The sequence below is a fragment of the Paroedura picta genome, chromosome 2 (genome assembly GCF_049243985.1).
Source record: "Paroedura picta isolate Pp20150507F chromosome 2, Ppicta_v3.0, whole genome shotgun sequence".
NCBI lineage: Eukaryota > Metazoa > Chordata > Lepidosauria > Squamata > Gekkonidae > Paroedura > Paroedura picta.
The window spans coordinates 2,183,963-2,211,208 of NC_135370.1; the positions used below are offsets into that span (position 1 = coordinate 2,183,963).

General features: G+C 43.5%; 1 protein-coding gene across 16 annotated transcripts in view; it reads left to right on the top strand.

The window, feature by feature from the left end:
- The window catches only part of ABI2 (abl interactor 2), an 87,850-nt gene that overhangs the window by 19,269 nt on the left and 41,335 nt on the right, over window positions 1–27,246 (top strand). For 9 of the 16 annotated variants that reach the window (XR_013227965.1, XM_077319214.1, XM_077319221.1 and 6 more), the window contains exons 2-4: window positions 10,070–10,237; window positions 23,846–24,022; window positions 26,403–26,420. Coding sequence is in view for 15 of the 16 variants with exons in the window: in XM_077319214.1 (XP_077175329.1) it covers window positions 10,070–10,237; window positions 23,846–24,022; window positions 26,403–26,420 (363 nt within the window). In the remaining variant the exon portion in view is untranslated. The remainder of the gene's footprint in view (window positions 1–10,069; window positions 10,238–23,845; window positions 24,023–26,402; window positions 26,421–27,246) is intronic. The other 7 variants (XM_077319216.1, XM_077319223.1, XM_077319224.1 and 4 more) reach the window with 1 other exon arrangement.

Sequence of the window (27,246 nt, forward strand, 5' to 3'; positions counted from 1 at the left end):
TGGTTTAAAATGGCAGACATTCAGACTCGCAGCAGTCCGTTTCACTTCTGCTTAGTGAAACTCCGTCAGCCCAGGATCAGCTCCTGCAGCAGGAGGCAAGAGCTCAGCCTGCCTGGGCTGCCTTGGCTGTTTTCAGCTGAAGTTAAAACTGAGCTGTAACAGGAGGCAGCCTAGGATTGGCTGCCATGGCAAGTATCTCTCAGCTTATGTACCCCACCTGATCTGGCTTTTAAAATATTTTCATGTTTTTTTTTCTTCTTGGGTCGATTGGACCTGAAAAAAGTTCAGATTTTCATCAGCATATCATATTGATATTTTGACATTTTTTTTTAGGAATACTGATTTTTCCCCCTTGTCCAATAGACCCAACTAACTTCCCCCCTTTTTTGTGCATACCCCTAGTGATTGAATTTCAACTTTTCTCTGCTTTAAGCTGCAGAAGGGGGAAAAGAACAAACAGATTCAGCACTCACCCATTCACAAGAAAGTTAGAGGAAGCAGCAACATTGTAACATGTAATGTTCAAATCTCCCAAGGTTTCTATTATTCCTCTTCAAATCTACCATTGCTAACAGTGCCAAGGAAATGCATCGTGTAAGCCAACGCCTGGGCATATTTAGCAACAGCAGAACTTTTTCAGCTTCATGCCAACATTGTTGTCATCTTCAACTCTAAGCGAATCATTTTCTTTTTAAAGTAAAAATGAAATTACTTTTGGCAATGGAAGAGTACATTTTCATAAAACCCCCCAACAAAGCTGACCATATAGTCATCTGTTCCTCAAGCACTAACTTCATCAAATGCAACAAAAATGGACCGTTGGATATTTACTGTGAAGAGTCCTTCTCCTCTAAGGAAAGGAGAATATCTTGAGAGTGATTCCCACAGTCCAATCATGAGGCAGAATTTTTTTTAAACTGCCTAGGAAAGAGAAGAACAAGAAGAGAACAGAGCAATAACATAGGTAAGAAAAAACAGGTGTGCAGTGCCTTCCAATTGGGCCCTCACCAGGACAGGCCAGAAAGTGGCGGGGAAGAGACAGGACACCGTGAGTAAAGAAGGAGGCCTTCCCCCGGCTCCAGAGGCCCCAGGTGTGCTTCTGGGCCCGGGGGAAAGGCTGTGCCATCGCTGGAGGGGAGGCGGGGAGGGAGGCCTTCCCCCCAGCCTTAGAAGCACACCCAGGGTCAGGGGAAATGCTGGGCCGACGAGGGTGGGAAGGGAGGCCTCAGAGAGGCCGTGTGTGTACTTCCAGGGCCAGGGGAAAGGCTGGGCCGCCGTTGGGGGGGGGAAGGAGGCCTTCCCCCGGGGCCTGGAAGCACACCTGTGGCCTTGAAGAGACCACAGATGTGCTTCTTGCCTTGGGGGGGGGGCGGGCTGCCACAGGGGGGAGGGGGGGGCCAGGGAGGGAGGGGGGCAGAAATGGCTTCCCCATGGCTTCAGAGCCCACCCATGCCCTCCCTGGGCCGCTGGGTGTGCTTGCCGCCGCAGGGGGGGGGCTTTCAAAGCCCATTCTAGTTTATAATATAATTTGACTTATATACCACCACTCCCAGCAAGCTGGCTCGCTAGTTCAACAAATATAAGCCTCGAGGGCTCTCCTGACGTCGTCTCCCTTTCATGGTTTGGGTTTGGGCAGAAGGATAGACGATTTCTTGAACTCTATGGAAGTTAGAATTGGCTTTAATCATGGGGAGGATCTGGTTTTGTAAAAATATGCATAGGTTGGGTTTAGCTGAAAGTGTAGCTTGGAGACTCTTCTGTTGGATTTGAGAAAAGGCAGTCTTCATTTCTGGCCATTTCAATAAGACTTCCCTGAGTGTCTCAAACAGTGATTATGCAAGTGCCAAGCAAATAGCATGTAGTCAAGTCTTTATTATTACGGTACTAGACCAGTAGTCAAATTACAAGATATATAAAAAACATCTGGCATTAACAAGATAAAAGAATAATTGATAACTCAAATATTATAAAAGAAGATAAAAACATTCCAGCTATAAGAATCATTCTGGTTTTAAAACTCACAAGCATTCTCAAGCAGTTGAGACTATCTCTACCTAAATTGCTCCGAATCCACCCAGGTCTTCCTTGTTTTGATAGCTCTCCAAGCAAATCTGGCCACAACAGAAGTTATTTCTGTGCTTTTGTCTGACAACATGTCTGTGATTGCCTCTGAGTTGGGCTTATTCTGTAGAAAAGGTCTAAGTTCTCCCCTGAATTGATTGTATAGCCTACACTGGAGTAATACATGTTCAGATGTCTCAATGCTCCCATCCTGGCAGATGCATATACAATCACAGATGGGTATTTTTTTGAATAAGCCTTCCCTAAAAGCAGATGCGAGCATGTTATATCGTAAGAGAGTAAATTATCTCCTATGTTCTGGGAAAACAAGATTAGATAAATAAGGTAATGGCCTCAAATTATTAAGTGGAGACATTGGAAAAAGTGGATTTTTTACTTGATTGAAATCCTGTTGGCGATGGATATCTAGGATTCTTTATTTTATCGTTTCCTTTGCTTGGTTGAAACCCAGAAACAGTATTAACTGTTTGGATAGACCATATGAGCAAAGTTTTTTCTCAAGAGTGGATATCCACGGCACAACCAATGATTCAGACATCATTAGGTAAAGGAAACCCTTTGTGGAAAAAAGCAATTTTAACCAGTACATGGACGTAAATATCCATATTCAAGCATTCTACAGTGATAGGGCTTCTTCTGGCGGTGTCTTAATGTGAGATCTATGGCCCTGAACTCCAAAATGTTGATGCTCAGTTTTGTTTCTGGTATGGACCACTAATCTTGAACTGGTTTGTTGTCCAGCACTGCCTTGCCCCCCTTCAGATACGCTGGCATCTGTAAAGATCTATCTTATCTCCAGTGTACAATATGTCTTGCCTTGGCGGGATATAAGTCAAAGTGATAGATAGATAGATAGATAGATAGATAGATAGATAGATAGATAGATAGATAGATAGATAGATAGATAGATAGATAGATAGATAGATAGATAGATAGATAGATAGATAGATAGATAGATAGATAGATAGATAGATAGAGACATCTTTGTCTACTATAGCAGGCTGATCTTTACTTTGGGTGTATGGGCCTTCCTTTCTCATGATTTAAAACTGGGAAGGCCTTAAGAGTTGCTCTAATTGTAAGGCATGTAGTTGTCCCCAATGGATTCAATCCATGCTTTGATCAGGGTAATTAAGGAAGTGATTCTTGTCATAAACATAAACTCCAGCATCTCTCCGATTTTCCATGCTTTGTGGACTGGGTGAGATAAGCAATTGACTGTTTTATCGATGATGACTCCTAGGTACTGTAACTGTATGGAACTAGATTCAGGGAGTCCTTCTGCTGGTTTATGATGAAGCCATAACTTTGTAGATATTGAATGGTTGTGTTTGTGTTGTCTCTGGAGCTGAAACTGATCAGCAACAACAGTATCAGTTGCAGTATAAAATCAGCTTACAGCCTTGCTACATATAATACTGAAGTCAGCAAATAAATTTAACAGTGTTACTATAATTCAGCCTTGTTTAAGGACTTAACTATCTGTTTACATATGCTGCATGCCCTCTTTTAGCAAGCGGAAGGATTGCAGTGTTGTAATAGAATCATTCTCCCACGGACCCACCAAGAGCTCATTAGGAAACAGTGGTAAAGCAGACAGATGTGTGATAAACCCTGGGCACTGTGTGTTTGCGAAAGACATGACCCACTTGTATTTTAATTATAAAAAACTCTGAGAATGCAATGCTCTTTCTGTGGTTTCTATTCTAAATAAGAAAGAATTCTTTATTTCCCCTACATCTAGTTTTCTTACTTAGTTCTCCTTGCCTGATGAGGCCTCTTGGAGCTCTAGGGCATCTTGATCTTCTGACAGAAACTGTCCTTAATCTCTGCTATCAGCCTCCGTGCCATCCCAATGTATTTCTCCCCCTTTTTCTATTACAGGATTCCTTCGGGTCTGCTTTAGTGAGCCAGTCTGCCCCTCTCCCCTCAATTCTGTCTTTCCCTGTTAAAGGGTTTGTTGGTTGATCAGGGTCTAATTCAAGCATTCTACAGTGATAGGGCTTCTTCCCAGGCATGTTCTGACCGCTGTACACTGGTGCTAGGGTGTGGCAATTGGGAGTGGGAGGCTGGTTTAGATTGATTTGGTGTGGGGGGCAAAGGATTCATGTGGAAGGCCTGGCAGCTGCTCCTGTGAGTGGCTGAGGAAGGGGCATGCATTCACCTTTTGCCACAGGTGGAGCCAGGAGGACTTGAAGATTCTTGAGGGGCAGGCATTCGGTTTCCTACTTTCATGGTGCTTCAGCCAGTGAGTGGTGGAGTGGAAAGGCTTTGCCGGGTCAGCCAGTATGATAGCAGCCAAGTTTTGGCAGGTGGAAAGGTTTAGAAATTTAAGTCAGATTTTGTCTTCTGCAAGTTGAATCCTGGTTTCAGAAACTAATCACAGTCCAAATAAATCACGAATTTTACATTGGCTGAGGCAGGAGGCTTGTGATTAAGCTCTCTCATGGCTTTTAAAAATCTTATCAGCTGTCTCATGTAGCTGCTTTGAAGATTGAGAAAAAGATGTTGAGCCTCCTCCTTTTCCAGATTGTTCCTGTCCACTGGGAGATACGGCTACATTTGTGGGGGCAGCTAGGTATGATTCCATAGGTACAGCATCTCCCCCCGACTGTCCCTTCAGAGGGGAGTGGGGGGTAAGCATGGGAAAAGGTTAAACATCCTCATCCTACAAACTGGCTTTGTGGAGCTGAGTATAAAGAGCAGGGGTGGTTAAATTGTGGCTCTCCAGATATCCATGGACTACAATTCCCATGATCATGGCATGTCATGGGAATTGTAGTCCATGGATATCTGGAGAGCCACAGTTTGGACACCCTGATGTAGGATTCTTAATCTCCCTTAAAAAAAAGACAGGTCTCTGTGGTATGTCTAATCTCAAACTCACTTTGTTCAATAATGTAGGGTGAGTGAAGACTTAGTTATTTGCATCCCCAACACAGTATTAACAAGCTATGTCTTGTGCAATTTTAATCTGGTATTGATCCCATGGGGAAGGCACTGGCAAACCACCCCGTATTGAGTCTGCCATGAAAACGCTAGAGGGCATCACCCCAAGGGTCAGACATGACTCGGTGCTTGCACAGGGGATACCTTTACCTTTACCTTTACCTATTGATCCCTTGCTTTTAAGACTGTGATGCTGAAATGCATAAAGCAATACATTTGTGGTACTGGCCAACACTTCTCAGGCCTGAACATTTTCCAGGAGCCCGGATATGGTGACCGAGTACCATTTTAGCATCGTGAAGCAATAGACTGCTTGCTTGAAAGATTAAAAATATAGGCCAAATATGACACCTTCCGTTAACAAATGATCAAATACAATACAGTTTGCAGGCCTGCCTTGTGTATGAACTTACTTTGCCTAGCAGAAAGAGTTTAATTTTGCAACAGTTTTTTTCCTTCTAAACACCAGGTTAAGGTGTAGATATATTCTTAATTAGAATTTGTTATTCATCAGAGGTTTTACTTACGATTTAGTATACGTGCTGCCAAAGTGAGCACAAAAGGTTTTATTTTGTTTTACTTTAACAATTGATTTACATAATTTATACACCACCTTTCTGCCCTCATAAGGAACACCAAGGGGGGTAACAAATCACATTTTAAAATAACCATTAACACCAACCAAAATACATTATTATTAAAATAAAATGAGAGCTAAAATACACATCCCAAAACATTAAAATGATATGTTTGTGTTGCTGTCTAGAAATATAAAAATATAGTTTTGTATGTTCATGAAAATGAAATTGCAAACTTGTGTGAGAGAATGGTAGAATATAAGAGATCCTGTATGTAAAACAAGGTAGTATTTACGGAGCCTTATTTAGCAGTTTATACTCATTTAGGTGGAGTGCTAGTTACATGCTTTTGGTATTGTCTGTATATAGAGTTTCCAAAATACACACTGAAGTGCCTTCCTTTGAAATTATTGCAATATAAACAGTTACTCAAAGTATTTGCTTCATATTTGCACATGTGAGGAACAGGCTTTCTCAAAAAGGGTTTTGTGAGACCTTGGGGTTCCTTAAAGGCCTCTGAAGTGTTTCACTGATTGAATGGGAGTTAATTTATTTTTAATTTCCCCCCAAGTTTTAAAAATGTATCTGGTGATAAGACCGTATATGGTTATGTCAACCCCCCCTCTCAAAATGGCTAAAGATGAGCCTGGAGGGTGTGGAAAAGGGTTGGGGCCCCAGTAATGAAAATCCTTGCGGGCTGAGGCCTGCCAGAAGTAGAAGCAACTGGAGTCCAGGGAAGGAAGTACTCTCATTTTAACTTAACTGCATTGACAGACCAACGGATGCCTGTTCTTGGCTCAGTGGAGTAGTTTGGTGGGCTGTCTCTAGCACTGTGGGGGGTAGGGGACAATGATGCGTGATGTCACACCCGGTGGGTGTAGCTAGATGATGTCACATCTGGTAACATGTGGCAAGAAGGTTTGGCCTGACATCACTTCTAGGGTTTCTTGAAGCCTGAAGAACGTTTCAGGGGTTTCTCAATGGTAAAAAGTTTGAGAAAGACTGCTGTAGAAGTATATCTTCCTTTGTCAGACTATGCCTTGTTACCCATTAGGCTACAGCTACTACTCAAATTTATGGGAGTTGCTTGCCACCGCAGCAACCTCTCCATCTTTAGATCACCTTTGAGTTATTGGGGAAAGTGACATGGGATTGGGATTAAAAACTTGAGAGCCTTCAAAGACAGAAAGGGGGAGGCAGTATGAATGGGTCAAAGGAAATTTGAAAAGGGAGCGTTGAAGGATGAGGAAGAGGAGCAGTAAGCTGGTGCCTGAGAACACATTGGTGGGAACCACATAGACTACCCCTGACATAGGGCATTGGTATTTCAACATAATTCTTCCCTTCAACTGATGATTCAGGAACTTGAAATGCAATGGTCTTCTGGTAACCATGGAAATTATTAAAACTTCTCCCTAAACCTATGCCATATGAGCCAGCAGAACTATCTGGGTCCTATCAAAATGATTGTAGTTCCAAAGGGCAAAAAAAAAAAAAGGTGATCTTTTACCAGGCATATGGATGAGGCCCAAATAAGTAAAATGTGAGATTGTGATAGGCTCTCCCCTCTCCCCCCTTCCTCACTGGAATCTCGAGCCTGTAGCACTTTATTTCTCTTGTGATTATTTTATCTACTGATTTTAATGGTTTTAACTATGTATGAACGGGTTTTCGTATGTTGCTAACTGCCCTGAGCCTGCTCACAGAGAGGCGTGGTCTACAAACAAATTAAATAAAAAGATATTCTGTACCCTGACACTCTTGCATACAGCTATAGTTCAGGACCCTTACAGTGTCACTTCCCTGTATCCTTAGCCCAAATTCTCATAATCTGCATCTGAGGCTGTGCCACATTGATGTTTCAGAATTTCACTACGTATTGAAATTAATTCTCGTTAGAAAGGGGTCTTGTAAGAACAGTGCCTGTTGCGAAGTACTGCAAGATCAGAGGAATGGCTACATGGAGCCTCTGTTAAATGTATTTCTCAAATGGCATAGAAATTATTATTGTAGCCTTGGCTTACTACAAACCTAGGTAGACTTTCTTTGGCTTTAGGAGTCAGGCCAGAAATTTAGCAGTTAGCCGCATATTTCTGCTTTCAAGGCTTTGTATTTTAATGCCTATTTTCTAACTGTTCCTACCACAAAAACCTAAAAATAAATGCTTCGTGGTTGCTTTTAATTTTTGTTCAAGTAGTGACAAAAGCATTGCAGCATGCAAAACAATATGGCTGTTGTCACAACAGAAAGCTAACCTGTACCGCTAAATTAATTTATTTCCTTTTTCTTGTCCTTTTATTATTGCCTTCAAAAGGTATTCACTTAGACTATTAGAGTGTATGGGACCGTTAATTGGTTAATAAATGAATTCACACAACACTCCTGAATGGTGTGATGCAACATATTTAACAAGAACTTTGTACACAATTTTACAATAAAATGTGCTCTGGTGGAAAATGATAAATAAGCTTTCTACTTCCACTGATGATCGCCTAGGAGGCATTCCAATTATAATAATTGCTGGGAATAGTTGGTGCCTGGGATATGTTGAACTCTGGCTGGCCTTACGTTGGGGTACCTTATGCTTCTTAGGTAGATTATATTTTGGTTAGGTATGTATTTCTCTTCAGATGATGGCTGTTCATAGTAACACCAATAAAGGAACTAAAATTCAGGGTTATTTTTGGGTTACCTACCTTCCATTGGTGATGCACCATTAGTTGTTTTCCCATTTTATTCCTGTACCTTTAGTGTTTAAAGTTTAGTGTTCACGTTTCATATTTAAAAAGTTTTTTTGTGTTGATGCTACTGGAAACCTCATCTCTTTGGATCTTATAAATGAGAATGGAGGCATCTTCCGCTGCCTAGAGGACAACTAGCAAGGTCTTAATCATACTGAATGTGCAGTTTAAGCATTTGCAGTGCTGGCTGTCATTATGATTTGTTGTTTGTGATTTTGAAAGTTTTATGACAGCCACCTTGTGCCTTGCTTTTTCACTAGAGCTTCCCAGAGCATCTAAAGTGGAGTTCTAGCTTTTATGGGTGCATCCATTTCATTGCTTCCTCCATAGACAGCAGACAGTTTCTGTTTTGGCCATAAAATTTCCAAGCGGCAGTGGAATGAAAATACATTTTTCAGTTCAAAAATTTACAACTGCTTTAGGCAACCCAAAGCAGATGGGTGAGGAAGACAAAAGCACCATCTATACTATTATGTCTATTTTATGTCACTCTAAACTGTCACCTTCCCCTAAGGAATCCTGGAAGTTATAATTTGGTGCTGGTGCTGAATTACATTAGTTCTGTAGTACTTTCACAGAACTACATTTCCCAAGGTTCCCTAGGAAGAAAAAGGATCTGATTTTTAAGTGCTTAAATGCAGGGCGTGGAGAGAAGAGAAGAGAGTAGAAATAATATTATTTCCTACTAGGTTTCTTAATTACCTGTTTTGATCTAGAACAGCCTTCTTATATAAAGGTGGCAGATATCTGATCAAGTCTTCTACTTATGATAAGTTTTTCACATTTTCTTTCCAGTGAAAGAGCAAAGCTTTGTTCATTGTCACATGAGGATAGATTTAAGTCACATGAGGATAGATTTAAGTCTAGAGAGAATAATATTCCACAAGCCATGCAGGGAGCTGAATTCTAGAGCAGGGCCTTGACCCAGTGTTTTGCACAGCCACAACCAACAGTCTAGACACTGCGCAGTGGTTCTTTGAAAATTTCAGGGGGCCTTGTATCTGAGGGCCTTCAGCATTCATGCTGGGGCCCCCTTGTCTTGCATTGTTCAAGACTGTTGTCACAACCATAGGTTTGTCCTAGGTTTTAATTTGTTTCTGCCAAAGGTTTCGATCCACTGGAAGTTTCTGCTGATGGAAGGGATTTCCACCTGTGAAGCATGTCTTTCTCATAATCCCCCCTGACTTTGCAGCCCTATACTAGAAAAGGCGTGACAGGAGAGTGGAGGTATGCTACAGGAGGGAAAAATTGAGGCAAGTTGTCCCTCTTCCATTCACAGGGACCAATTTGTAAGTGTGTGCACATAAAACGTACCAGGAGTAGTTTTGCTTCCTTGTGGGGTGCAGAGTATTGAACTTCCTAACTAGGTCTATAGGATGCTACCTCTGTACACAAGCCATGCTGGACCAAGCAATTGATCATTGTCACACAAAATCTGGTTCTGCACAGTGCTTGCTATCACATGCTGAGAAGTTGGTGCAATCTAACTTGCTATATGTCCCAGGAATTTTTCCTCTAGATTCTGTTCTGTTGGGCGTTCAAACTGTATAATGAGCTGCCAGTCTGAAATATTTTGTCATGGAGAGACAATCGCTGGTAGAACCTGTGCTGATGTATTGGCCCAAAGTGTGCAAGTTCTATTAAGAGATGTTGTTCTTGACTCCTCTGAAAGTACTTAGTGTAACAAGTATCTAAAAACTAATTTCTTCCCTTGTTTAGTCAACAGATAAACAGCGGGCCCTAGAAGAAACCAAAGCGTACACAACTCAGTCTTTAGCAAGCGTAGCCTATTTGATCAACACCTTGGCCAACAATGTTCTACAAATGCTCGACATCCAGGCATCCCAGCTTAGGCGCATGGAATCTTCAATCAACCACATTTCACAAGTGAGAGAACTTAAGTTTGTCAAATGTATAAGGCCATTGTGTTGAATTAGATACTGATATCTTCCCACAGACTTAAAAATTGTTCCTACCTGTTAAGCTGCTTGGCTGTATTTATAATTTAAAGGTTTTATGATTAATTGATTGGAAAAAACTGTGATACGTGGGAGCCTGAAAGTTTTATGGTGCCATAGGACTTGAAATATTCTTTTGTTCCTAGATATTTAATCTTCTTTGCTTGGTTTATTTTCCTATCTCTGTAAATTCCTTCTCTCATTTCCTTGAATATTCTGTTATAAACCTTGAATTTTTGGCACGCAGTATTAATGCGGGTTGAGAGCTCTTTCCATCTTAGGAATAATGTGTTTTAGTTCTTTCTCCTTTTGAATAATTCTCCTGTCCAAAAAACTGTTGTAGTACCTTCCTGTGACAGATATTTACCAATCCTTGTGATGTGTGCTTTAGTTTAGCGATCCCCAACCTGTGGGCTGCGGACCACATGTGGTCCTTCAACTAATTGGAGGTGGGCCCCGAAGGACGCCTTCTCACCCCCCCCCCACGGCCCTTTACTTCATCCCCCCCAGCCCTTTACAACACACTTCATTGTTGTGGCATGTCTGTATCTTATTTTGAAGGGATGTTTAAACATTACCATAGCAATCAGAGAGCGTTAGGGCAGTGGTTGAGAGTAGAGGAGTAAACTACCCCCCCCCCCCACTGGGCCTCAGTAAAAGGTGTTGAGTGGTCCCCGGTGAGTGGTCCCTGGCGTTGAGTGGTCCCCGATGATAAAAAGGTTGGGGACCACTGCTTTAGTTTACAAACAAGCTAGGCTTTAAGACATATATTTGTTTTCATGCAAAATGTGGAGTTGATTTGTATGTCTTTGCAGTACCTTGAGAGAAAACCAGTTATTCACTCTGTTAAATAGACTTTTCTCCCTTAGTATTGTGGAGTATTTTGAAATTAGCAAGAATGTAAGAAAAAGTAGCTTATTAAGAACTGAAACGTCAGACATGTACTGGTCCCCCCGTGCTGACCAGGAAATAATTTCATACTCGTTTTACTATTCAGGCAACATTTTAACTGGAACTGGGTCTTGCTGTGCCAGACATTCCATGTGAAGAAACATGATTAGTGTTTTGATCATACCCATCTTTCCCATATGATCTTAAAAGGCACTTAAAAGTTACCCATTTGTAAAGTGCACAGTCCTACTCTCACTTATACATCCAGCCCAGTTTAGCATGGCACTTGTGAAACCCCTATTTTAAAAAGACACTGGGGGTATTAAATGACAAGCTTGTACTACTTATGGAGATGACTGCTATGAATGTCATATCACAGTCTAAGAAATGAAACAGGAAACCTGGAAAGATGTGTTATTGGTACCCAAATATGGAATTTTTTTCCCTTGGAAGTTTGCTGGTTTTCCTAGAGATAGCTCCTTTCTTTGGGATCGTGGACAGAGGGTAGCACTAGGACCATTTATGCACTGGAGGTTTCATGCTGGGCTGCAGGCTGGAGTTCTAGTCGGCCCAGGTTGCCCTACCTCTTCCTGCACCCACACAGGGGAGCATTTGGCCCAATGCACCTCATCCACCCCCAATTTGTGCTCCTGCTACCCTCTGTCCACGATCCCAAAGAAAGGAGATCTTTACTGAGGCCAGGGATGGTAATCTTTTGCCGAGGGACATTGCCGCCGCCTAAGCCCCTGCTCCACTTGCTTTCCCGCTGGTGCGCACTGGGGGGCGCTGCCAGCAGTAGCTATGTAGTGCCACGCTGAGGGGGAGCCCCAGCTATGGCGGCCACTGGAGAGCACCGAAGGTGAGCCGGCGGCAGAGTGGTAGGGCAGCCTCCGAGGCAGCAGCCGAGGACGAGGACGAGGAGGAGCCGCGGCTCAGTACCGACTAATCTACGGACCGGTACTGGTCCCGGGCTGGGGGTTGGGGACCAGTGCCGTAGAGCATTCAGGAATCCAATTGAATCCATAAGTCTCCGCAGGCGAGCTGAAATCTGCTTGCCGTCCAACTGAAGAAGGAGTGGTAGCCTTAGCCGAGCCTTCAGGGTGTAGTGGTCTGACCATGGTACAACATTTGCTGTGACCAGATCCACGTTCAAACCTGCACTGAAAATGAGGTCCAAGATGTGGCCTGCCTCATGGGTAGAGCCAACGACAAATTGCAAGAGCCCTAATTTTGCTATGGCTGACACCAGGTAGCTCGGCATGGACATTAAAATCCCCCAAAACGAATAGTTTGGGGACTGTAGTGTCCAGGCCGACGCCGCCTCCAAATAAGTTTGACACTCCATTGGTTGTCATAAGCACCAACACTTAGTTTGAAACTTTCGTTTTCTTGCTTTTGGTTGGCTTACCTGTATGACATTTAGTAGTGCACTTGGTGGTTCTTTTTGTTGCCCGGATCAACAAAATGAGCTTCTCGAAGAGAATGAGCTTCTCGAAGAGCTAAGGACCCTGACAGAACTGACACTTGTGTCAGGCTTCTGGTTGAGGTCAGGTAGACAGAAGATCTTGCCCTTCTTCTGGGGTCTCCTATCTGTAACACCACCCTGGGTGTTTGGCAGACTGGGGGAGTAGAGGTGGGGGGGCTTAGGGGTCTGGGGTGGTGTTATGTGTTGTTAGCCGCCATGAGACAGCAGGCCCAGGAGCGGTGGCCTATAAATATAATAAGTAAATAACCACTGAGCATACGGACGATGTTCTGCCACCATCTGTCCTAAGTACTGATGATTGGTGGTTCTGGGAGAGAAGTGTTGACAGCCGAAGAGAGAGTGAATGCTATGCCCTTGGCCAGCCCAGAAATACAGCCTAAGGGCAAGCAGCTGCTTCCCTGCCTTTCTGCCCCATGGCACTGTGCTATATTTCTAAATCTTCAAGTTCCAGTGACATAATTGCATGGAGGAGAACAGGTAGCTTGTGACACAGGCAAGAGTATTCGCTGTTTGTTTAAAATGATTACGACATCTTCAGATTGTTGGTTTCATTTTATGCTGTCTTTCCTAGGTTTGAGATAGATTGAGAGGACAAACTGGAGTTTATTTACTGGGATTTTAATCTTCAGTTTAATACCAGTTTGAATCCTGGTTTGCTTGGCGGAAACCAGCTCTATTCCACTGAGGCATCAGCTTTTGGATGTCACAGTGAATTTGCTTCTTGAAAATGGAATGTTTTCCTCAGAGTGGGGGGAGGAAAGTGGGAGAGCAGCAAGGGTGGGGCAGGTGAGCACAGCAAAAAGCTGTTTGCACATGCCCAATTAAATTTGAGTTGCTGCTTATGCAGCTGATAAGAAAAATCACTAAAATAGTATATAATAGTAAAATCGAATGCAGCATACAATCAAATAACATCACTCCAGGAAATAATATCTCAGCAGAATAAAGGCGGTTCAGTTTAAGTGCCAGTTTAAAAAAAGAATGTCTTGCATCTCTTGCAATATTGTAAAACATGATTGGCTTTCCTGATTTCTCCTGGAAGATAATTAGAGGGTTGGAACTGCAATAGAGGAAATTCATGTCGGCCTTCTTTGATTCCTTGGAAAACATGGTGCTGTCAGTGACACCTATTGACTTGGACCTTAGTTGGTCAGTAGATTTATGGGAAGAGGCCCTTTCTTTTTTTTAAATATTTTTTATTATTATTATTATTATTATTATTATTAGATTTATAGCCCGCCACTCCCTTGCGGCTCGTTTTTTATATAGAAAAGAACAAGGAACAAAAATATTTTAATTACAATATCACCCCTCCCTCTACCCCCCAAAGTCACAATTGGTTGAAGTTTCATATTGCTGAATACTCTAGATCAGTGGTCCGCAACCTTTTTAAGGCTGCAGACCAGTGGGGGGGGGAGGGCGATCCGGCGGCCGCACATGTGCAAACGCGCATGCACTTTTGCACCATGTGTGGTCACAAATGTGTGTGCACGGCAGTTTCGTTTGCACCATGCGCGGCCGCAAATGCGTAAAACTGCCGCGCATGTGCAGTTGCGGCCGCACATGGTGCAAACGCGCATGCGCGGCACTCCCGAGCATGCACCGGCGGCCGCTCTAACCTCTCCCCTCCCTTCCTGCAAAAAGAAGCTTGAAGGCCACAAGCTAATCGGCCGCTTTGGCGGCCACTTTGCTTGCGGCCTGGGAAGTCTCTGACTGCGGGGGGTAGGGGCCTTCACGGCCCGTTGCCGGTCTGCGGCCCGGTGGTTGGGGACCACTGCTCTAGATGTCAGTAAATATAAAAACAAAGCTACAACATAAAAGAGCCTCTTGTGGCGCAGAGTGGTAAGGCAGCAGACATGCAGTCTGAAAAGCTCTGCCCATGAGGCTGGGAGTTCAGTCCCAGCAGCTGGCTCAAGGTTGACTCAGCCTTCCATCCTTCCGAGGTCGGTAAAATGAGTACCCAGCTTGCTGGGGGGTAACTGGTAATGACTGGGGAAGGCACTGGCAAACCACCCCATATTGAGTCTGCCATAAAAACGCTGGAGGGTGTCACCCCAAGGGTCAGACATGACTCGGTGCTTTCACAGGGGATACCTTTACCTTTACCTTTACAACAAAAAAACCCACTTTAACATAACATTCTCAGCACTTACAGTCAACCTTGGGTGTTATAAAATTGAACCAAGACATATCCTTAAGCTAGAAAATCAGCTGGCTCCTGCACTTGTTCACAACAACAACCTATTTTAAGTTATTTATAAAAAGAAAAGAAAAAAGAAAAAAAATCCTTTATCATGACATTTGCAGCTACTTTAGCCCAGTATTTTTTTAAAGGGAAAAAAGAGAAACCTACTTTATCATAACACTAGATCTAAAGTCCATTTTATATTTAAATGGGAATTGTAGTCCATGAATATCTGGAGGACCACCTGGGGGGAATAGTGTTTTGGGGTGGGAAGGGTGGCGGAGTGTGGGTGCTTGTAGCGGGGGGTGTTGGGGTGACTCGGGACAGAGGAGGGCTGGATGTTGGGGAGTGTGGCTCGTACCGCGGCAGTGGGGAAGGGGGAGAAGTGGGGGGGATAGTGAGGGGATGGGGGAAGCGGCGGCTGGCGGTTACCAGCGGGCGATGGCTGGTGTGTTCGTGGCGTCGGCGGGAGGGTGGTGAAGGTCGGTAGCGGAGAGGCGGAAGGCATCGTGGGAGGCAAGTAATGCGGTGCCGGCTGGCCGTGGAAGCGTGCAGGGTGTGCAGCTGGAAAGGAGCAGGGTCGCTGCGTCTTCGGTGGCCCTGCTCCTTTCCCGGCAAGTTGGTAGGGTGTGCGGCTGGAAAGGAGCAGGGCCGCCGCATCTTTGACGCGGCGTCCCTGCTCCTTTCCCCGCATTGATGTGTAGTCGACGGCGGCGAAGGAGGCAATGGGGAGGCACGCTTTGCACGCCTCCTCATTGCCTCCTTGGTCCAGGACTGACACTAGGAGGGGCGAATCAGGAGCCGCTTCGCAGCTCCTGATTCGCCCCTCCGAGTTTTTATCCCGGACAGAGCCCACCCTAACTCCTCCCAACTTGCCCTTACTCTTTTATTTAATAACCGCGGAGCGGTTTACAGATTTGCAGCTCTTAAATTCAAATTGTTTTAAAATCTTTGCAGTTACCTTAAATATTGTTATTGTTGTTGTTGTTGTTGTTATTGTTATTAATATCTCGCCTCCCGCCGGAGGCTCGAGCCGGGTCACATAAAAATCAATCCCCTAAAACAATAAAAGCACAATAAAACATGATACAATTAATACAAAAGTTAATACAAGAATGGCGGCAAAATTCAATATAACTAACCCAATTCCACACCCACTAAGAAGGGAAAGGGAGGGGACAGATGACAGACACAGCCGTCAGATTTGTGATGCCATCCATATAAAAGTATACAGAAACAGAAACAGAATATAGGAAAAAAATGTTAACAACTCCCTCCCCCCAAAAGGGCCTCTTGTGGCGCAGAGTGGTAAGGCAGCCGTCTGAAAGCTCTGCCCACGAGGCTGGGAGTTCAATCCCAGCAGCCGGCTCAAGGTTGACTCAGCCTTCCATCCTTCCGAGGTCGGTAAAATGAGTACCCAGCTTGCTGGGGGGTAAACGGTCATGACTGGGGAAGGCACTGGCAAACCACCCCGTATTGAGTCTGCCATGAAAACGCTAGAGGGCGTCACCCCAAGGGTCAGACATGACTCGGTGCTTGCACAGGGGATACCTTTACCTTTACCTTTACCCCCCAATCTTCTTAAGGAGGTCTCAATTCGAGACTTAGGAAATGAAGTTGTGCTCTTTTCCACAGAATATCCGCCAATGAATCTTGAAATAGTTGCACCTACTGGTCTCCAATCTGGAGTATGTCAGGACCATTTTTTTCCTGAGAAGCTCTTTTAGAATAATTACTTTCTGGACAAACCAATGTGCCCTTTGGCTGATTCTTTTGTGTTTCTGCTTTGAAATATGTCTTTTCAGTAAAGGTAACCTCATCTGGGGGAACTTGATCAGTGATGATAATAAGTTCTTGTTGCAGGTCTTGCTTTCTGAAGGACTTTTGACCATCCCCCTTTCCAACTCCAGTGCTTCTTCTGCTGAAGGTTTCCAATCTTGTAATTCTTCAGTCTTGCTATTTTCTTGTTCCAGTTGGTTAATATTATTATCATTTTGTTCATCATTCCTGTTCTTACCATTTTGGATCATCCTAAAGATATCTTTCAACAAACTTTCTGTGAAAGATATCTTTCTGTTCTATGATTCTATGATAAGGCTTTCAGATCTTCTCTTTGTTTTTCTAATAGACGGACCATCTGAGTTAAAATAGCGATATTAGAAATCAGACGTAGAAGCCAACACCAGCCAGTCTTGTGCAATATTTCAAACAGCCAGGTCTTCCCGCAGAAGTTCTGATTGCTTAGAACAGGGGTAGTCAAACTGCGGCCCTCCAGATGTCCATGGACTAAATTCCCAGGAGCCCCCTGCCAGCAAATGCTGGCAGGGGGCTCCTGGGAATTGTAGTCCATGGACATCTGGAGGGCCGCAGTTTGACTACCCCTGGCTTAGAAAGTCACACAGTGGGAGAGATATCGCGAGAGCCATCATCATGGGAAATATCCATATTATTTAAACATTTGTGAGAAGGATGAACTCACTGCTGCGGCTTGGTAGACGAGACAGGGGGATGTGTACGAAAACAATTTAGTGTCATTAAAACGTTACTCACTGTTGATAGCAGACGTTTGAAGTTAGAGAACTCAGGAGTCTCTTCAAAACAGTTCAGAAAATAAGAGAGGAATGAGAAAGAAAAGATGATCCTTGTTAAGAAAGAAAGAAAGAAAGAAAGAAAGAAAGAAAGAAAGAAAGAAAGAAAGAAAGAAAGAAAGAAAGAAAGAAAGAATGAAAGAATCAGAGAAAATGATGCGGACGTCCTCTTGCCCCGAAATGCTGGCAGCCTGTAATCCGGAGAGTTGAGCTCCCTAAATGATTGGAGACAGCCCCAAGAACTCACTAGGACTTCCTGGGTAGAAAAATGAGGGGGGGGGGTTGCGTACCCCTCCTCTTTTCTGCCGATTTCCTCCACAATCAACCCCTGCCAGGCTCCGGTGATTGCCCTGCAATCCTCTTAGGACACCATCTTTTGTCAAAAAAAAAAAAAAAAGAGGCAGCCCTTTCTTGATGCACATCATTCCCTCTTTTGCTTCTCACCAGTACAGTAAAAAAAGATTTAAATAGGCTTGAGGAAAGTCAGTAGTGATTTGTGGCTCTCCATTTTTTTTATACTCACTCATTATGCAGGGTCCTGGCAAATAGATGGGGAAGAAATGGAGATAGTGACAGATTTTATTTTCCTGGGCTCCAAGATCACTGCAGATGGGGACTACAGCAAATAAATTAAAAGATGCTCCTGAGGAGGAAAGCTATGGCAAATCTAGACAGCATCCTAAAAAGCAGAGACATCACCCTGCCAACAAAAGTGCGTTTAGTCAAGGCTATGATATTTCCAGTTGCAATGTATGGCTGCGAAAGTTGGACCATAAGGAAGGCCGAACATCAAAGAATTGAGGCTTTTGAACTCTGGTGCTGGAGAAGACTCTTGCGAGTCCCTTGGACTGCAAGGCGAACAAACCGGTCCATCCTAGAGGAGATCAGCCCTGCCTGCTCCTTAGAAGGCCAGATCCTGAAGATGAAACTCAAATACTTTGGCCACCTCATGAGAAGGAAGGACTCCTTGGAGAAGAGCCTAATTCTGGGAGCGATCGAGGGCAAAAGAAGAAGGGGACGACAGAGAACGAGGTGGCTGGATGGAGTCACTGAAGCAGTTGGTGCAAACTTAAATGGACTCTGGGGAATGGTAGAGGACAGGAATTGTCCATGGGGTCGCGATGGGTCGGACACGACTTCGCACCTAACAATAACAATAACATTATCCAGGGACTGCAAAATACTGTTTGGTAATTCTGAAGGAATATTGACACTACTGTCATGATAGAGATTTATACATTTATGCATCAAATGGAGACAGTGGAAAAGAGAACTCTTTCTCCTCCCATGATACTAGAACTTGGGTGAGCCTAGTGAAGTTAATGGGCAATAGATTCAGGATAGACAAAAGCCCTTTTCACTCGTTGAGTAATTAACCCATGGAATTCACTGCTAGTGAATATAGTGATAACGTCTAGCATAGTTTTAAAGAGGGATTAGATCCATTCATAGAGGCTTGGTCCATCAATGGCTACCAGTCATAATGATTAAAGAGAATTTCTTCACCCAGAGGTAATAAGTCTCTTAATACTAGTCCTATGAGGCAACATCATGGGAAGGTATTGACTTTTGTGGTCTCTTCATCCTCCAGAGTAACCCTTGAGCCTTTGGGGAAGGATGGGGTATAAATGTAAAAATAAATAAATATAATAAATTGGTTGACTCTGGGGGGGAGTCAGGGCGGTCATCCATTAGAAGGAAGAGCTGGGTGTCATCCGCATATTGGTGGCAACCCAGCTGAGCCAGAGGTGCATAAAGATGTTAAATAAGATAGAAGAGAGGACTGCTCGTGGGACTCCACATTTGAGCTGGTGTTGGTTAGATATTCTCTCCCCTATCACTACCCTCTGTCCACAGCCCTGGAGGAAGGAATTCAGTCATTTGAGGGCTGTTTCCCGTATTCCGGTGTTGGCGAGGTGGTGAGCTAGGAGCTCATGATCTACTGTGTCAAACGCTGCCGATAGGTCTAATAGTATGAGCAGCACTGACCTGCCCTGGTCTAGCTGGCGTCGGAGATCGTCCATCAGGGCGATTAGCGCCGTCTCTACCCCATGTGCAGGCCGGAAGCCCTATTGAAATGGATCAAGGACTGAAGTTTCCTCCAGGAATGCTGATATTTGGTCCACAGCAGCCCTTTCAGCTAACTTCCCCAGAAACATTAAGTGTGAAACGGGGTGATAGTTGTCAGGGTCTTGCGTGGCCAGGGATGGTTTCTTGAGTAACAGGCGTACCACTGCCTCTTTTAATCCCTCCAGGAATTCTCCTGTTGAGAGGGAGAGGTTATTTCTCGGAAATAATTTTTACAGATAAAAGGCCTCTTGTGCAGTGGACCCCAACCTTTTTCTGGCTGGGTATGGTGGGGGGAGGGAGGTGCGGGCGCACTGGCAGGCGCAAACGTGCAGCTCTGCAACTCCGTGTTTGTGCCCGCCGGCGCCCGTGCCTCCCCCTCCGCGCGGCGCTTGCTGTGCCGGCGCCAGGGAGCTAGTGCCACTCCGCGCGGGGGGAGGCATGGGCGCCTTCATCCCAGTCAGGCCTGGATAGAGCTTCAGGAGAATTGATGCATTTGGCCACCTAGTTCTGTATGTCAGTGGATACCGTTGTGATCCCCTAGAGCAGTGGTCCCCAACCTTTTTACGGTTGAGGACCACCTCCGGGGGTGGGGAAGATCCGGTGGCCCGGGTGTCGCACATGCACATTTTCGCCACCAGGGGCGGTAACGCACATGCACTCAATTGCCGCGCATGCACGTTTTGGCCAGCAGGGGGGCGTTAATGCACATGTGTGGCAGCTCCGAGCATGCGCGTTTGTGTCTGCCGGCATGCTGGTGGCCGTCCCTGCCTTTCCCCCCCTATCGCAACAAGAAGCTAGCCGGGCCGCGAGCTAAGCGGCTGCTTCCCTCGCGGCCTGGTGAGCTTCTCACTGCGGGGGGTGGGTGGGAGAGGTAGGCGCGGCCGCCAGTGGCCCCTACCGGGCCGCGGACCGGAGGTTGACGACCCCCGCCCTAGAGCTCATTGAGCTGCCTCTGAGCCTCTGGTGAAGAAGGCTAAGAACAAGGCAAAAGTGCAAAATGGTTCCTGAACTGAAAGTCCTCATTGTCACTTCTTAGCCAACGCCTGCCTTACAGGAGTATTCCAGGACGTCTTTTTTGGGTTCAAGATCTCTGCCTGTGTCTATTACTGATGGAGATACACGCATACCACAAGGCTCGGTTCCACCTGAATTTGACCCAGAACAAATGGTAACAATTCCACAGGCTCAGCCTCAGCTGCCTATGTGGTAATCTTCACATCCTTACATGATGGCACTGGGTTATTTAGAGCAGGGGTAGTCAACCTGTGGTCCTCCAGATGTTCATGGACTACATGGTTTTAGAAGGCCTTGAGAACATTATGCAGAAATGTGGCAAAAACCTGCATCTCTCCAACCCATCTCTAGAAAGGTAGAACATTTTAATAAAATTAAAAAGGAACCCTTTAATTATTTTCCCACTCAACCTTCTCCAACCTCTTTGGTTATGGAGGCAATGCAGTTGAGGGGCCACCAAGCTTATCATTCAGTTTCAAAACAAGTGGAAGTTATTTTCATCAGCAGCATTGAGTTTTAAAATGGCTCATTATGAAGCAATAATGGTGGGTTATCAAATGTTCCTGTGGGAGAGGATTCTTGGAAGAGAAGAGAAACACCTGCTTGCTAAAGCCCTAAACACAGAGTCCTTTAATCTTTCTAAACAGCAGATTAATGTGGGATGGCATTCTCCAGCTTCAGCTGTGAGGTCCACGGCGAACTCCATAGTTCTCAGACATCATGCTTGGTTGAGATCAACAGTATTGCCTATGGAGATCAGGCTTAAAGTTGAGGACTTGCCATTCAAGGGCTGTATTCTATTTTCCAAAATGGATGAAATTCTGTCTCTGAGCAAATCTGTAAGATTTTCATTCCTTTGATTTTATAATTATTAAAGGTTAATTGCTGGTTTATTGTTATTGACTTGAGTAATGCCTATTTTCATATTTCCATTCACAACCTCATATTTTTTTTATGTGGGAAGAGAATTGTCCTGTACATTATTCTATCTTTTGGTCTATTTACTACACCCAGGGTATTCTCTAAGTGCATAGCCTTAGTTATCGCTTACCTCCATCTCTGGGGTTGCCATATATTTCCTTTTTTGGATGCCTGGCCTCTAGTGGCAGATTCGAAGGAACGGTTGTTCTCTCATGCTGGGGACCTGTTGGAGATTAGCAAATTAGGAGAAATCACAATTAATTCTATTGCGAAGTGAATGGTTTATTGGAGCTTTTAAAAGACCCTCTGGTGGGAAGTGTGTAGGTTATTTTTGCTTTTGTGAAATACTTCAAATCTCACCGATTCCAATCATTTTAGAGCATTCTTTGCCTTCTGGGATATATGGCATCCAGTTTTGCCTGTGGCTAGGTTACATATAGAGCCTCTTGTGGCGCAGGGTGGTAAGGCAGCAGAAATGCTGTCTGAAGCTGTCTGCCCATGAGGCTGGGAGTTCAATACCAGCAGCCGGCTCAAGGTTGACTCAGCCTTCCATCCTTCCGAGGTCGGTAAAATGAGTACCCAGCTTGCTGGGGGGTAAACGGTAATGACTGGGGAAGGCACTGGCAAACCACCCCGTATTGAGTCTGCCATGAAAACGCTAGAGGGCGTCACCCCAAGGGTCAGACATGACCCGGTGCTTGCACAGGGGATACCTTTACCTTTATCTTTTAGGTTACATATGCAATCCCTGCAGTTCTGGTTTTTATCTTACAACAAGGCTGAGATTCATGCCTTTTGAACCAGATTCTCTATTCCCATGCCAGTCAGTTGTTCCTAATTTTGGTAGTGTCCAGAAAAGAATTTTCTTCAGAGTTCCTCAACACAACACAACACAACACAACACAAGAAAGGACCTACAGACATTCCCTGCAAGGTTGGGGTGCTCACTGTGCAGGATTGTCAACCAGGGGTGTTTGGTCAGCAGAGGAGAAGCCACTGCACATTAACATTTTGGAAATGCTTGCAGTTCATTATGTTCTTAGTTTTTCAGATATGCTGTGGGACCCTTCCATTCTGATCCAAAAAGAGAACATGGCTAAGGTGTTTTAATTAAACCAACTGAGGCACAGGGTCCAATGTCATGAGGCTGTCCTTACATGGAAATTGGCTGCAAGGCTCAATTCCCCCATTCAGGCTGTTCACATTTTGGAGAGTTTAGGTCAACTACAACCCCCACAGGGCTAGCACTCTACAATATTCAACTAAATGAGCATCTACAAGTTTCTGACACCATCTAGTTAAAAGATAAGACATTTCTTAAGGGGTCTAGCAATCTCTGTCCACCCTGGGATACACTCATGGTCTCTGTCTTGCTACTTGTTCTTTGACAGACCTTTATAAGAAAGTATGCTTTTTAGCTGTTGTTACTTCAACCAGAAGGGGAAGTGACCTGGCAGTTCTCCAAATAGATCCTTATTTTTGAAGGTTTTCCTTAGAGGGTAATCCATTGCCCTAGTCCTGGGTTTCTACCAAAGGTATATTCTGAATTCCATTTGTCCAAGGATATTATGTTGCCTGTATTTCCCCCACACTTGCTTTATCTCAAGGAAACTCTTGGATTTTTGTAGGGATAAGATGTATTTTTTATTTGCCTTGGAGTATCAAAGTAGGAGAGCATCAGCTCAGACTCTGTCCAAATGGATTGTTAAAACTCTGAGGGTATGTTATGACAAGACCATACATGCATGTTTCACTAGGGCAGTGGCTTATTCTGTAGCTTTCTTGAATGGAGTACCTTTGATGGAGATAAGCAGTGTGGCTACCTGGTCGTCAGCCGACACAGTTGTACATCACTAAGCATTGGATATACAGGCAGGATATAAGAGGCAAGTGGGCAAGGCAGTTCTTCAACGATGAAAACAAGGTTGCACTTACCCGTAACTGTTGGTCTTGGAGTATCTTCTGTGCAGGCACCCCCTCCCTCCCTCCTGCCTATCTGTATACTCTTGATTCAGCCATGCTAGAAGTGCTGAGGGTGAAGGGGGGATGCTACTGCTCAGGAGCACATGTCCCTGGAACAAACTTCTGGCTCTGGAATGCAGTGCTCCTGATGTGTGCCTGTACAGAAGATACTTGATGAATAGTTGTTTCAGATAAGTGAAAAGATGAAAGATTTATGCGATCTGTAGAGAAACCAGAGTATAGTTACAAGTCAGTGAACCTTGTTTTATTATGTGCTGTGTTGTCGTTTTTAGTTTATAAGTTGGGAATTTTTATTAACTTTTTATAACCTGCTTTAATGTAGTGAGGAAGTTGCATATTCATTTTTAGTAAAATACATTTGCTTAATCACCATTATTTGTAAATTCCTTGGTTTTGCAGACAGTTGACATACATAAAGAAAAAGTGGCTAGAAGAGAAATTGGCATCTTGACAACAAACAAAAACACCTCAAGAACCCACAAAATCATTGCACCAGCCAACCTGGAGCGACCCGTTCGCTATATTAGAAAACCTATTGATTATACAATTCTAGATGATATTGGGCACGGAGTGAAGGTAAGTAGTGATGTGGAATTTTCATGTCTGCCCATGTATTTTCCGAATGCCAAGATTTGTGTGTGTGGATCCCTTCCCTCACTTCTCCAAATACCAGCATGGATTCTCCTATATGATGATGATCCTTGTTCACCCCTTTTGTATCTGTGTCTGTGTCTCTTTTGTTAATCCTGCTTTTCTGGCTGCTATATTTTAAGAAACTGGTGGAAGGCTTTCAACTTGGAAAATATTTGGTGCTACCAAACCTTGGATTTGGTTATCAGTCAATATCTGCCTGCTCACAGGCTATGGCTTCTGATTTGCATTTACTTAGCCCGTTATATTATTGGGAGAATCAGGTGCAACAGAGAGGTGTTTGCATTATGGTACTATGACCATTCCAGAAGAAAGTCATAATTTCCAGACTTGCGTGTTAAGCAAAACCCCAGGGATTTGTATGTTAAGAATTTTTAAAGCACATAACCCCCGGGCAAATAGGAAGTGCCCAGGTTTCAATGTATGTGCAATACTGCCAGCAGTTAGGGAACGATCTTACGACTTATTTCAGAATTGGAAATTAAATCAAACATTCAGTTGGTCACTCATTCTGTGCACATACACTTTTGATAGCATGTGCCGATTCAATTCACTTTTTAAGATTATCTTTTCCTAAGGAAAGACGTCATTTAGTTGATTTGAGGCTACCAGGCTTTGAAAAAGAATGGTTGTTGTGAATAAGAATGATTTACAAGTTCCTTAGCTGCCACAGCTGTCTCAAGTTAATGATGCTAGCTCTTCGCTAAATGGAATAAAGCTTCCATGGGGGTGGAGTGGGGTGGAGATTTCCAAGATTCCTGTTGGTCGGGCATCCCAAGATTGCTCTTGGTGGGACAAAGATCTTTTTTGCAAACTTCAACCAAAGATCTTCTTACAAAGCTACATTAATTAAATATTAAGCTCGCTTGAACCCTTCTGCATTTCTTCATGGGCAGCATTTGATGCTCTTCCACGGAATGCTCTTAAAAGCACGCAGCAAATACAGTCACTGCCCCATTAGGAACCCATTCTAGTACCTATTAAAAGGCAAGTATATAAGAAAACTGTTGGAACATATGGTTTGCAGTATCAGTGCTTTGAATTTTGTAACGCCTATCAGCCAATAGTGAGAAGAAGCTACTGTCTATGATAGACTAGTACCTGCATTTTCCTTTCAATGTTTGAGGATTTCATTCCCAATTTCTGGGTACTTATGTAAGATGGCCATCAGGTAGCTCTGACTCTTCAAGGATGCTGTATTATCTTTAAAGTGTATGTTTAAGTACCAAAGTTAGATTGAGAGACTTACATCATTAATATTGACAGTACTACACCATCCATGTAATATTTTTAGCTTCTTTCCAAATATTACTAGTGAGGCATTTTTGTGTGATCAAATACTTGTTATAGACTTAAGAATTCAGTTGAATGTGTTGAGCTTTAATTATTTTAAGAAAACAGTATGGGGAAGTCATGTTGTTCACAATCTAATTTTTAACATCTACCTCTGTAGCTGTTTGATTGAAAAAAATATGCCATGCACTTTCTGTTTTGCAAGGTGAAGCCTAAAACCATGATATGAACCATGGATTTGGAGAATTTCTTATGAAAGCTGTCTTTGTTGGATATCATAAATTTGCTAGCTTGTGTGCTGGCCCTGGGACTTATTTGCTTCTCAAGCAAAGTCGGTTGCATAACTTACATACTACATTTAAATTTAATGAAGTCCTTTGTAGTCGTGTATAGTTGAGCTGTAATGCATGCAATTCCATGAAAATGTAACTCATTGGTTGTAGGTAAAGCAGTTAATGGCTTGTGAGATAATTATCTGTAATGGATTCTGCCATGCTCAGTGTCTCCAGCATTTCATGAGTATTGAAATATGCAAAAGAGAATTAAGAACATAATTATATCCATTAATTAAAAAACTCCCTATGTTAAAAACCTTTTATCCCTAATAGCTGCAATATTTTTATTGCCGTTGAATCTAAACACATTCTGAAAGTTAGTCTACTTAAAAGCTGCCTGCTTCTTCTCTGCTTGAAACTGGCTTCTGAAAACCTTACCCAATCTCATGAATAGGGTTGGAAACCCTGAATGTCGCTTTTTTTGCAGCTAGTGCCAGCTTGATACAGTACTGTTTGTCCATGACTTTTAATGACGTTTCATCTTGGAGAACCCTGTGGCCATGGCACATTCTGCTTAATCACTCTGTCTGTGATCTATTGTAACATTATTTTGTTGTTGATGCAAAATGCTTAACTTTTTTACTCCCCCCTTCTCTCTCCATATTTCTAAAGTTCCAACTAACCTTTCAATGCTTTTCTTCCTTACCTCTTTTATTTGCTTCATTTATGCATTAAAGTGGTTGCTTAGATTTAAGGTAAGAAATGGCAGGGATGGATTTCATTCTTGTATTGTGATGGACTATTACAAATGGGGAGTGTGTTTGGGATCTTGGGAATGGAAAGGAGCATGGATCAGCTTGGTGCTTAACGGTACCAAGCATTAAAAAATTCTTATCTGCTGAAATGATGAGTAAAGGTCAAGCTAATTAATAGGGCCTTGGGAAATCTGTCGTTTGCATGAGATAGATATGAAGATCCTTTGCTTCATATTGATGACCTCCCCCTATGTAATGATCTGATTTGACTACTTTTGTGAAATGTTTGAATTTGCAAACTTACTGAGTTTTGCAAAATCAAGAGTAACATTGGGCATGTTTGTTTTCCTCTCTGTTCCCCCTCCCCAATACCGGTTAGAAAATAAACAAATAGCCATGTTTGGGTAATTTTGCAGGTCTTTTTACTTCTCGGAAAATGTACTTGTACTTGTTTTTTTTTATGTATACACATTCCTCAAACTTTGTAGTGTTGACATTGCTGTTGTAGTGTTTTCAGTGTTGTGTTGTTGAATATACTCATTCTAGGTGAGATGTTTGGAGTTAAAGGTGTCATTCTGGGGTGAGGGGGAACAACTTCCTGAGTCCCACTTGACATCATTCCGATCTAAGTCTTTAATATTGTTAGGAATGCCTAACACTTTTGGGATTAATTCAGAAGCACCTGAATTTTTTTTCTGGAACAACACCGCTCCACACTGTTTACTTCCTTCTCCAAAGTGATTTGCCCTAGCACTAGAGTGGTTGGTTGCCTGCAAAATATAAGACCCAGATCTCCACGAGCACATGACTCTCAACTGAAAAAATA